The 12371-nt window shown below is 39.0% G+C and overlaps 3 protein-coding genes across 3 annotated transcripts in view; 2 read left to right on the forward strand and 1 right to left on the reverse strand.

Annotated features, from left to right (window-relative positions):
• sxph (saxiphilin) overlaps nucleotides 1–6585 on the forward strand; it is a gene marked incomplete at its 5' end in the record, with an annotated part of 9638 nt that extends 3053 nt beyond the window's left edge. Inside the window, 11 exons of the mRNA XM_079242085.1 lie at nucleotides 2528–2685; nucleotides 2871–3057; nucleotides 3139–3287; nucleotides 3379–3469; nucleotides 4134–4181; nucleotides 4284–4466; nucleotides 4659–4806; nucleotides 5103–5185; nucleotides 5283–5467; nucleotides 5715–5901; nucleotides 6011–6585. Of these exons, the coding sequence (XP_079098211.1) occupies nucleotides 2528–2685; nucleotides 2871–3057; nucleotides 3139–3287; nucleotides 3379–3469; nucleotides 4134–4181; nucleotides 4284–4466; nucleotides 4659–4806; nucleotides 5103–5185; nucleotides 5283–5467; nucleotides 5715–5901; nucleotides 6011–6054 (1463 nt within the window). The 3' untranslated portion in view covers nucleotides 6055–6585. The remainder of the gene's footprint in view (nucleotides 1–2527; nucleotides 2686–2870; nucleotides 3058–3138; nucleotides 3288–3378; nucleotides 3470–4133; nucleotides 4182–4283; nucleotides 4467–4658; nucleotides 4807–5102; nucleotides 5186–5282; nucleotides 5468–5714; nucleotides 5902–6010) is intronic.
• A 1249-nt stretch (nucleotides 6586–7834) lies between these two features.
• On the forward strand, nucleotides 7835–10603 carry sirt4 (sirtuin 4). The gene is made up of 4 exons (XM_079241927.1): nucleotides 7835–7937; nucleotides 8246–8730; nucleotides 9163–9457; nucleotides 9549–10603. Exons 2-4 carry the CDS (start codon nucleotides 8246–8248, stop codon nucleotides 9699–9701), a joined length of 933 nt encoding a protein of 310 aa, XP_079098053.1. The 5' UTR covers nucleotides 7835–7937; the 3' UTR covers nucleotides 9702–10603.
• Nucleotides 10604–11471: 868 nt separating this feature from the next.
• cUnh1orf74 (chromosome Un C1orf74 homolog) lies at nucleotides 11472–12305 on the reverse strand. Its single transcript, XM_079241928.1, has one exon. It carries the CDS (start codon nucleotides 12291–12293, stop codon nucleotides 11502–11504), a length of 792 nt encoding a protein of 263 aa, XP_079098054.1. The 5' UTR covers nucleotides 12294–12305; the 3' UTR covers nucleotides 11472–11501.
• Between the last annotated feature and the right edge of the window lie 66 nt (nucleotides 12306–12371).

A 12371-nucleotide genomic window follows, 5' to 3' on the forward strand; every position in this document is an offset into this window, starting at 1 on the left:
GTCACAGATGTTTGACTGTTCAAGTTCAAGTTTATTGATATAGCACATATTTACAGCAGCAGCTGCCCGAAGTGCTGAACAATAAAGCAACAAACAACAACACTCCACAATTTAAAATTAAAAACTGCAAAGTAAAAATAAATAAAATCTGGAATAAAAAATGAAAAACCAGAAGAAGAGTAAAAAACCAAACAAAAAACTAAGGACAAGCTCAGGTTTGATCAAATGCCAGTGCAAAAAAGTGGGTACGTACAAACTTAAAATCAGAGACAGATTGGGCAGCTCTGATGTGATGGGGGAAGGCTATTCCAAATCATAAGAGCAGCAACAGAGAAAGCTCTGTCAACCTAGGGCTTAAGTCTGGCAAATGGAACCTTGAATAAGAGTTGTGAAGAGGACCTCAGAGTCCTGGCTGGAGCATGCTGATGTAATAATTCTGACAAATACGATGGAGCTAGACCCTTTAAGGCCTTAAAACAATTAATAAAATCTTGTACCGGCTTCTAAAACTAACTGGAAGCCAATGCAAAGAAGCAAGCACAGGGGTGATATGATCATATCGTTGTGTTCCTATAAGCAACGGAGCCGCAGCATTTTGGGCAAGCTGCAGTCGGTGCAAAGTCAACCAATCAATGCCAAAATAAAGAGTTGCAATAATCTAAAAGGGATATAATAAGCAAGTGGATGACTTTCTCTAGGGCAGGTTTGGGGAGACAAGGCTTTAATTTGCCAATCAGCCTTAAGTTAAAGAAAACACTTAACTATAGAATTAACCTTCCAATGGAAGGTAAAGGAATTGTTGATAATGACACCCAGATTTTTTGCATGGGTCTGAAAATATGAGGAAAGTGGACCCAGAACACTGACAGTACTGTTTAAAAGCTCAGAGCTTCCAAACATCACAGTACTGGTTTTTTCTTTATTTAGGAGGAGAAAGTTTAAATCCAGCATGCTTTTAGATCATGTAAGCAGCTAAGGAGTTTATTAAGAAAATCCTCCTTTGGTTTCAGGGGGAAATAGTTCTGAACATCGTCAACAAAGCAATAATAAACTAAGTCATGCCTCTGAAAAATAGAACCCAGAGGTAAAATATACAGGGAGAAAAGAAGTGGACCTAAAATGGATCCCTGTGGGACCTCACAACTGAGAGGGGCTGGCATCTAACTTATTGACAGACATGTCAGAAATTGACTCTGAGACCAGTGGTGATCCCATAACTCCAGAATCTTGGATCTAATTTAAACTTTCAGGGTGACAATACTCCCCCACAGAATAAGGATCATCACAATCTAGCTTCAGGATTTGACATCAGTAGGATGGAATGACCTGCCATGAGTCTGTACCTCAGCCCCAGCATGCCCGCCAGCTTTAGCATGCTGTCTGGCCAACACTGACCACGCTGGTTAGCCACCCCATTCCTCCTGTTTGAGGAATGGGGTGCCATCACACAGCATAGTGTGCCCAGTGTGAGGAGGAGATGTCAAGTTATTGGGGCTGTAAATGGATGTTCCACATGCTGCTGAGATTCCTGACAGTGTAAAATGTACAAAGTGTCAAAAATGACCAATGTGTTGTGATTTCCTTATGACTGGGGATGAATGCAATCTCTCAATTCCCCAAGAAACTCAAAACAAAAAAGAATATACAAACAGGAGAATTTGCATGAACTGTTGGCACCTGATTAGTGGGCAGTTACCCACATGTTAGCGATTTTTATATTTATTTTATTTTATATTTATATGTGCAATGAAATTTTGTTTGTCATGGAGGCATTTTTGTGGTGCATTATCTTTAAATTTTTTATTGATTAAGGAACTGAGAATATTTCTTGCTAGAGCTTTTTGTTCATCATTCCTAGAGATCTGAACTGCAGGCAAGCCTGTTAAACACTAATTCTGAAGCCAAGCTCTTCAGAGTTGTGTGAATGAAGTATGTCATTGTCCTGCTGAAATAACCATTTGAATACTGTGACACTGTTGCACTGATCAAAGGATATGTCTCTCTAAAGTCCCAACATGCATCTCTCCCACCCACATGTGCAAAGCCATTTAAGTCATGGACACTGATACGCCCACATAAGATCACAGGCTTTTTCCAGCTTATATTTCTGCATACAGCAGCACACTGTATTCGGCAAAACAAAGTGTTAAATTAAAGTACTTTTTCAAAGTACTTTCAGGCTCATGAAGGACTTTTGATCATTGTAGCACAATGTTTGCGCCAATCCAAGACTGGTTTCAGTCCTTTTGGTACTGAAATTTCACCAGATTCCCTTAATATTTTCAAAATCTTCTCTTAAATTGTTATAGGATTCAAGTTTGGGTGTTTTTTTTTTTTTTTTTTGAGGGATCTATAACTCTCTTGAGTTTGGTTAAAGACTTCTGGAGGTTCTTTTGATACCAAATACTTGGAGTTTGCAAATAGGTCGAAAATTAGCTCTAGTCTGAACTGAAAAACACCCTTAAGATTTACAGATTCAGCTGAAACATCTCTTTCTAACTACTTCATTCTCTGTTTGTTCTCTCAGAGGCCGAGCGGGACAAGTTCAGGCTGCTGTGTACTGATGGCACACAAGCTCCTCTCACCCGCTACAGAAGCTGCAATCTAGGTCGTGGTCCTGGAGGGGGAATTGTCACCAGACACAATTTTCGCAAGGTTGTTAGAAAATTTGTCATGACAATTCAGGTAAATATTTCTCTTTTTTTTTTTCTCCACTTTTGCTCTCTAATGTGATAACTTTAACTTTTTGCATCCAGCTGCCTTTCAGCCACTTTGACATCTTTAAGCATTTGTTTTTGTCTGTTTATTTTCCACTGGGATTAGGAAAGATTTTTTAATTCCATTTTACTTTTCTTTCATTAATCCTTTAGTTGCTGTTTGGTCGACAAGGAAGAGAGAGGCAGCGCTTCCAACTCTTCAACTCATCACCTTTTGGAGAGAGCGACCTTCTCTTCAAAGATGTGGTGGATAAACTGGCTGTCCTGCCCGACGACATGGATGTCAGCCAGGTACTGGGGCTCGATTACGTAGCACTCCTAAAAGGTCTTGGGCATGAAGGTACAGATGGGTTTTTTTTGCTTTTACATCCAAAGCCAGGCAGGATATAATTTTTTTTGGTAACTCTGTGAGTATTTGCAGGAAGCTCCCTCGAGGACAGTGTTGTGCGATGGTGTTGCATCAGCCATGCTGAGCAAAAGAAATGCGAGCAGTGGGCACTCAGCATCAAGTCGGATCCGTTGGTGTGTGTCAGAGCCGTTTCGATGCGTGACTGTATAGAGAAAGTCAAGGTAACTCCTCTAAATCACAGAGTATGAAGAATTTTATTGCACTCGGTCAGACATTTCTACAAAATGCAAGCAACTATTTGTTTTACAACAGAGAGACGAAGTGGACGCTGTCTCATTGGATGCAACTCATTCATTCATCGCAGGAAAATGCGGCCTTGTCCCTGTGGTGACGGAATATTATGGTAAGGCTATAATAATGAATAAACGCACAGCGAAGACGTTGCTTCAAAATCAGATGGAGCCATTCCAGTGTTCATTCTTGGCTGATTACTTCATCAGACCTGTGACGATTTTCTGCTGTTATTTGTTTTCATTGGGAACTAAATCAGTGCAGTTTGCAGGAATTTGTTTATACAAAACCAGCTATTTAAAAGCCCTAAAAAGAAAATGTCTCTTATTGTTTGTAACTGCAGTTTTCAATGGACAAATGTGTTGTCTATACATGGTTAGTATGTGAGACAAATTTAAAAATGGCCATACTTTCCATTTCAGTAGAAAACAAAAGTTCATAAACATTCCACTTATATGGAATTGAAACTATTGTGGCCCTGAGGTACAATAACAAAAAGTAAAAACATAGGATCTCTTGTCGTGAACAAACTGACAAAGTTAACTTTGTTTATTGAATCCAGTCGTCATCTGTGTCTGATCACTACAATTCTGTTTTAGCTTTTGAAATCAATATTTGTTTGCATATTATCTCAACTGGCAGGCTAACCAGTTTAAATGGATTATCCACTATATTCAGAATTTTATGAACTGTGGTCATCATAAAAAAAAAAATCTGATTAATCAGACTGCAAACGTGTTGATAGTTGTTTGTTGTTTTCTTTTGGATCTTCCCAGGAAAAAAATGTGTTCCTGCTGATGGATCAGCCCACTTAGAAACAGACGGTAAGATTGTGTGAAAAAACTACAACAAAAACAGCTGTGTGATGAAGATAAAGTGACTAATTGTTGTTATTACAAAGGAAAATAACAGTTTGTTCCTTTTAGTCTTGCCCTCAGTTGTTGGTATAGCAGTAGCAAAACGCTCCAGCAGGAACGTGTTTTTGGGGAATCTGGGGGGGCGCCGCTCCTGTCACAGCCACATGTACAGCCCTGCAGGCTGGCTGCTGCCATTCAGGCACACGTTAAGCCTGGATCATAACAGCAGCTCCCCCTGTGATCCAAACCAAGGTACTGGTTCCTAAAGTTTTAAATGAACAGATTCACCGTTGTTGTACTCGTCACACAGATGTTACAGTTGTTCTCTGATCTCTTACCTCACATCTTTCCCCTTCTGTACTGGCATCTGCTTCTTTCAGTTTTAATCTTCTGTTGTATCAGGCAACAGATGGAGCTTCAGTCTGCCACTTTGTGTTTTCTTAGTGTACAATGAGGTGTTTTGGAAAGGCTGTCTTCCTGGTTCTGAGGGGAATTTGTGCAAAGTGTGTATGGGAGGCACAGGAGAGGCTGCATCTAAACGCTGCACTGACAACCACAATGAGCGCTACTATGGTAACATGGGCGCTTTAAGGTATGGTCGTTTCTCACTCATTTGCAATTTATATAAATGGTTCAGTGCAACTGAAACATAATTTTTTGTTCATATTTAAGATTTTTGCAGCCAACTAAAAAAAAAACCAAACAGTTGAACAACATTTTAAAATGTGTTCAGACCTTAGCTACAAGCTTTTGTTTGCTCCCTTGTTCCTGTTCATCTCTTAACAATCAGATGCTTATTTGCCCCCAACAGCTATCAGTATAGAAGAAACATGTTGCTTCATTTTACCAATCTGACTGTTTAATCCTTAACACATGATGCATATTTAGGTGTCTGGTTGGAGATCCAACTGGGAAAAGCTATGGTGATGTGGCCTTCCTTGAGCAGCACAACCTCCAAGCCAACATCCACAGTGAGATATCAGATAAAATCGACATAAATACAGAGTAAAAATATATATTAACTAACATGAAGAGTGTTGTTTGTGTTTTCATGTTGTGACACCTCAGGTTTGAAGTCCACCGGCTGGGCAGAGGGATGGACATTGTCGGATTTTGAGCTGTTATGCAGGGATGGAAGTCGTGCCCCTTTGTCAGAGTGGGAGAGTTGTAATCTGGGAGTAATACCACCAAACACCATCATGACACGGCCAGTACTCACTGCACGAGTGTACGACTTCCTCATGAAGTCACAGGCAAGCTTTCCATCTATCATCTAGTTCAAGAAGAACAAGAGAAAGTCAAGAAAACTTTGTTAGAATCAGTTTATTATCTGTATTATTTGCATTAATTAAATGCAACAAGCAGTTAGTTCATCGAATAATAGCTTGTGGATATAATACTCACACTGTTTGGTTTGCATCAGAGGCACAGATTTAGATTCTTTTTTTTTTTTTTTTAATAAGTTTAGAATTTTAAAACATGTTTTTATGTGCATCACAGGAAACATTGTCCACCAATCCAAACATAGAGTTCAAACTCTTTGAATCTCACCAGTACGGAGAAAGTGATCTACTTTTTAAGGACGCAACAGAGTGTTTTGTCCATACAAGCCACATGGACCACCGCTCCATCCTCGGAGAGCAGTTTTATGCTCAAGTGGAAACTGTCTTCAACTGCACACACTCTGGTAAAACCATAAACACACACAGTGGCATGGTGTAGTGCATGTCACTTTTACAATGAAACAATCCCACAAAAAATAACTGACATATTTATGTCCACTTTCCTCACTACAGATATCTTGGAGTTTTGTAACCAGGATGTGTGCAGCATATTCTAATGGAGGAAAAACAACCAGTATCTTTTCCTGTTTCTCAGTAATTCAACTTTGAGCAAAGTCATCACTGGTGTCATCGCATTTATGAAAAGAGTGAACTAAATTTGAGCCTCGTCTTCACTTTTGAAACACCGAGACACCTCATTAACTCTCAACTGTGTGTGCTTTAGAGACATTGTTTATTTGCAAATGTTTGTAAACTTGAGATCAAATTCCTCAGAAATGTAAACATTAAGAAAAATGTGATTCATTTTTCTTACAATTAATTTAATCCTCATTTCTGAAATGAATACTTTTGACCCTGCAGATGATTGTGATTGTTCACAAGACAGAAGCTTTGGTTGTAACAATGATACACAATATGAGTGATCGCCAGAGGATCCTTTCAACTTCTCCTACATTATATGCAATCTTTACAAGTTATGCAGTGTTAAGTCACATGATTCTATATTGCCTGTGATTTTTTTGGTATGAGAATGTTTAAAAACCAGTCAAATGTGTTCACTTTCTCAAGCTTTATGCAAAAGTACTAAAAGTAAACATTACTAGTAGTTTAATACAACTAATTTCATACACTTACTGGTCACTTTATGACTCATCAACCAATCACACGGCTGTAACTGAAAACATCTGTATCAAAAATTTGAAGTTAAACTGAGCATCAGAATGGGGAAGAAAAGGAGACTTAAGTGACTTTAAACATTACATGGTTGTAGGTGCCAGACAGACTGGTCATTCAAAAAAGGAGAATAGACACATTGGTTATGTCTTGGAGGGTGTTTTCTTGGCACATTTTGGGCTCCTTTGTGGCACTTGAGCATTATTTACATGCCACAGCCCCTGGAGTATTGTTGCTGACCATGTTCATCCCTCTGACCACATTGTGCCCCTTTCTTTGATAGGTCTCCTAGCAAGATATTGTATTACGTCACAGCTCAGATCATCTCAAACTGATGTCTTGAACATGAAAATGATTTCAATTTACTCCAATGCCTTTGACAATCAGGAGATTACTCATCATAGCTGTACAGCAAATGCATGATACTCTGTCAAATATAAACCACACTCTCTGAGAATAGCTTCCAACACCTTGCTGAATCTCTGTCAAAGAATTAGGGCAGTTCTGAAGGCAATGCAACTCGGAACTAGCAACATGTACCTAATAAAAAGGCTAGTGTGTGTATGTATACACAACATAGTTATATAATAATGTGGAGTAGCTGTTGTTTACTTGCCTCTTTCTACTCCAACTGAGATACAGATATTTCCCTCTGATGTTCACACACTTGTTTATCTACTGCATGTTTTTTTTATTTATTTAAATTAATTTATTTGTTTTTGCAAAGATTGGTTATATGGCATAAAGAAACTTTTCCAGTGTATTTTCAGATCTGTTAAATTGTCAAGCAATTTACAGTAAAAAAAAACAAAAACAAAAACAAAACAAAAAAACCCCTGAAATAACTAGCCTGATTTAACCTGTTAAATCAGTCGGTTGTCACGGGTGCTGTAATACCTCGTTACAGCATTTCTTTCGGTTTCGGCATAATTAAATGCAATAATCTTACAATAGGGTAACTACTCTTAGAATAAACAGTATAAATAAATTATCTAATACATTGAGGTTTGTTACTCAAAACAGAAATGTTAAGTCACTTTGGCAAATTATAAATTTCAGTTGTCGCAAGCTTAAATTCACTACAATTCCCATTTTGCAATGCGACTCCTTGGTGTAACATCGAAGAACGAACTTCCTGTTATTTACAGTCTAACAAAGGTTCCCATCAAATGTCGGCCTGTTATGGTTTGACATGTTACTTAAGCAGTCGGACACTTTGTATTGCTGCTATCTACAGTAACTTTACATCACTGGTGGTCGTCATAAGGTAAAATAGCTAAAGTTTTGAAGTAACGTCAAGCAGCCGTTTATGAAGGTTGACATGTGCACTTAAAATAAGCTCAATGACTTATTTTTAAGCGTTTATATTAATGTGTTTTGACGTCGAGATTTACTGACGTAAAAACTGTACATACGATGGCAAATGAGATACCAGTAACGACGAGTCGGCTACTGGAAAACATTACTCTGTAGCTAAAAAAACAAACAAACAAACAAACAAAAACAACAACAAAAAAAAAACACTTACACAAAGGATCCGTGAGTTTGTTTGTAACTTGTGTTGTGTTGCTGTAGATGCGACTACCATGGCTGGCCGTCACCCCTCACATAACCCCTGTGAGAAGAGCCTCTTCAGTCCCTGCAGGTAAACTGAACTTCGTGCCCGCGTGCAGCACCCCTGACGCCCAATCACTGGAGCTGCTGCATGACTTTGTTAACCGAGCAAGGAGCCTGTTCATCATTACCGGAGCGGGTCTCTCCACCGAGTCAGGCATCCCCGACTACCGCTCGGAGGGTGTTGGTCTGTACGCCCGCACTGACAGGCGACCCATGCAACACGCCGAGTTTGTCCGCAGTGCAAAGTCCCGCCAGCGATACTGGGCCAGAAACTTTGTCGGGTGGCCACAGTTTTCCTCACACCAGCCAAACTCTGCGCACAGGGTGCTGAAGCACTGGGAAGACCGAGGGAAGCTGCACTGGCTAGTCACACAGAATGTGGATGCTCTTCACTCGAAGGCAGGACAAAAGAGGCTGACTGAGCTCCACGGCTGCGCCCACAGGTGAGACAACACCTGGATTCACGTGGCACAATAAGAAACTGGCCTTGTGAAAGTACTAGAAGTTTTACTAGAAATGTATTGGTAAATGATCAAAACACAAATTTATCAACTATGCGCACACACACACACACACACACACACACACACACACACATATATATATATATATATATATATATATATATATATATATATATATATATATATATATATATACCGCATAATCTATTTATGTGTGTTTGACTTTTTTATGGTTGTAATTGCTGTTTTTGTTGAGGAATGTCCTGACCGAACAGTGCTTGTAAAATTCATGATTACTTCAATTAAGTATAGATTACTTAAAGGTTATACAAATGAATACTGAGTAGTTATGTTTATAAAGCAAATTGAAAATGTTTATTATGTGTGGATGTTTATTATCTACATCTTCAGGGTGATGTGCCTGGGCTGTAGTGCCATCACGCGGAGGGAGGATCTGCAGAAACGATTTGTATCATCAAACCCAGAGTGGTCAGCTCAGGCTGGGGCAGTGGCTCCAGACGGGGATGTTTTCTTAGACGATGAGCAGGTTCAAAACTTCAGGGTCCCGTCTTGTGACAACTGCGGGGGGATACTGAAACCAGAGGTCACATTTTTTGGAGACACTGTCAACAAAGCACTTGTACATTTTGTGCACGATAGGCTGGCTGAGTCTGATTCAGTGCTGGTCGTGGGATCATCATTACAGGTAAAAAGAAAAATAAACCTGAAAACACAGGACACAACTAATCTTTTCTGGAGTTTTGCCTTCAGTTGTACTCCTCTTTGTCATTTCCCAGGTGTACTCAGGATACAGGTTTTTACTTGCAGCAAGTGACAGGAAGATGCCAGTTGCCATTCTGAACATCGGATCCACCAGGGCAGACCACCTGGCTGAGCTGAAAGTGAGCAGCCGCTGTGGTGAGGTGCTGACAGCCATCCAGATCCTCTGATGCTGCTCACAGCCTTTAATTCATCTGCATGTTGCAGGCCAAAACTACCTCAGATTTAGATCAAACCTGGGGTATATTAAGTATGAAGTGATGGGAAAGTAGCCACAGTCTGCTACTCTCGCTCCTATAAGTGCACAGAAAAAAACTGATACAATTACACTCATGTATTGTATAACGAGTAGGCAGAGGTAAGTAGAAGTCCTGTCCAGCAGCTCTTTCCAACCAGTCACTAAACCAGATGAATGTAATCAGCTCCGCTCCACTGCAAGGTAAATGAGCCTGTTTATGAAAAACACCTGTTCTAAATGCATCTGTAGATCTAAAAACATGGCAGGACTTCTACTTTATACACCTCTGCGAGTAGGTGAATGTTGATGAGAATTATGGTCGGATGTTTAACAACTTTGTTGACAGAAAAAACTGTAAAAAAAAAAAAAAAAAAAAAGAACTGTTTTTGTTATGTTTGACTTCACGAAGGTCCCGAGTTAGAAAAAAAGGGATGGTTTGTGTGACAAGACTTTGTTCATGGTTCTATACTGATGCTGCTTTTAGGCTACAATAAGAAATGTCTTTGTCCAAGACTGTAATTTACTAAATATTTCCAGAAGAACAAATTCCTGCTACAAATAATGTTTAGCATTGTTTAGTAGCTGAATTGAAAGCAAACTAAAGAGGAACTTTGTCACAGAGGAAAAAAAATTTAATAGATTTTAATAAAACTCAAGTACTTTGTGAAATGCCTGGTCAAATTTTTCATTTCCTCACAAAACAGCTTTTGTGTTATTAGAGATTTCTTATTCTCATAAAGGCATATCAATGTTTAGATTGCTTGCCAGATTTAAATCTAAAAAATACTGCTTTTGCCATTATTAAAAATGGTTTTGATGACGTGCAGTAGCTACTCAGCCTGGATCTTAAGGTTATGAGAAAATACTGTTTCACTGTTTTTCTTAAATATGTCATTGAAGCTTTGATTTGAACACATTCAGGAGATTGTAGAAGTTACTAAAATGGCCAAATAAATAAAGAGGCTCTAACTAAAGATCTGCACACATCTGATTATGTCTAGTCATATCCAAATTTACTCAATTTATTTAGAAGTCAATCTTTTAAGTCCAGTGTGAAATTCAGTTCAGTGATATTCTTGCAGCATCTTTGTTTTTTCCATACATTTATTAACAGATTTAATTTTTATCCAAATCTAGTTCAACCAGATTGTTAACACAGATTTGAGGATGGCTGCTTTTTGAAAGGAAAGTTTTTTACATTACCCATCTTTTTGTGGTTGCCAGCAAGTCATATATGTTTACTGATTTAAGTCGGAGGTAAAAGTTGAAGATGATTAAAATTGTGATCAGTGTTTGCTCAAAGTGAATTCGTGATTATCATTAAAAAAAAAAAAAATCCCTTTGGTTGAGAACAGCTATGCAAAATAAAATTTAAATAACATTTTTTGGGACATTTTTTAGAAACTTCTTTATATTGTTCTTTTGCCACCTGAAAAGTTTTGAAGTTTTGAAGCTAAATTAAATGATTAAATAGAATTACACCTTAAACTTTGTCAATTGATCTACATTCTTAACTATCCATGAAAAGAAATACCAACAGACATTTATATGTAGCTTAAACATCAATAACCAATGTGAGTAATCATGGCAATCAACCATGTTTAAAGGTTTAGAGACAAATTTTGATCACATTTCCCTAAATACACCAACTGCACCTCTCAGATGTAAACAGCTGCTTTTACAATAATAATTTCACATGTTCCATAAGATTTTATTTTCAAGACAATCAGCATCACAAACAGACCGAAGGCAGAGTGACTGAGGACTGACTGATACTGAGGTCCTTCAGGAATTCTTGCTGCTCAAATCTCTCTTGCAGACAGAGCTGCCAGTTCTCCAGCTTGGACTGTGTCTCCTGTTGCAGAGCAGCCGGGACGCTGAAGGAGTAAAGACAGCATCTGTGACCTTTACCAGCTACCTGCCATTCTGCTGAAGCCATAAACACTGTCAGGGGAGTCATAGACAAGCAGTTTTCAAAACTCTTAACCTGATCAAACCAGTAAGTGACAGGATAACCCAGTAAAAGTCCAAACACTGTGCACAGATTCCAGTCCTCAGATTGCTCCCAAACACAAAGAGGTTCGTCGGCCTCCCCGAGTTGTAGGAATCCTTCCAGGTGAAGCATCAGTTCTTGTATGATGCTTTTCAGTTTTCCTCTCTGTGAGTCAGTGATGATGGGCTTCTCCAGTAAGTGGCAGACATTGATCACAGCCACACTGTCATCGTCAACCACCTGCTTTAGATTTGATTTTACAGCAGTGGCATTAATGATTAGACTGTTTCCACTCAAATCCAAAGTAACAAGAGATTTAGACACAAGCTGGAGAGACTGCAAGGAGCTCAAATATCGCTGCACCTGTGTCGCACAAGCGCCATTACTGTCGTACAGAAGAGCAGGCTTCAACCCCACGTCAACGGCCGAGACCTGAGCAGCAAGTTCCAGACACTGAGAAGCCGAGAGAGATTTTCTACCAGTACGCAGACTTTTACAAGCTGCAGCTACAAAGAGCTCCTGAGTCGACATGGCCAAGTGGAAAAAAAAATAAAAAATAAAAATCACAGGACAGAATTCAAAAGATAGTTGTAGCACAGTAAATCTGTG

This window comes from Telmatherina bonti (assembly GCF_933228915.1).
Source record: "Telmatherina bonti genome assembly, chromosome: 6".
Lineage (NCBI taxonomy): Eukaryota > Metazoa > Chordata > Actinopteri > Atheriniformes > Telmatherinidae > Telmatherina > Telmatherina bonti.

Bases quoted from the DNA above. Each gene is read 5' to 3' on its own strand.
- sirt4 (XM_079241927.1), top strand. From the start codon at position 8,246: ATGCGACTACCATGGCTGGCCGTCACCCCTCACATAACCCCTGTGAGA. The intron at 8,731-9,162 runs GTGAGACAACAC...CTACATCTTCAG, and splicing joins CTCCACGGCTGCGCCCACAG to GGTGATGTGCCTGGGCTGTA. The intron at 9,458-9,548 runs GTAAAAAGAAAA...GTCATTTCCCAG, and splicing joins TCGTGGGATCATCATTACAG to GTGTACTCAGGATACAGGTT.
- cUnh1orf74 (XM_079241928.1), bottom strand. From the start codon at position 12,293: ATGTCGACTCAGGAGCTCTTTGTAGCTGCAGCTTGTAAAAGTCTGCGT.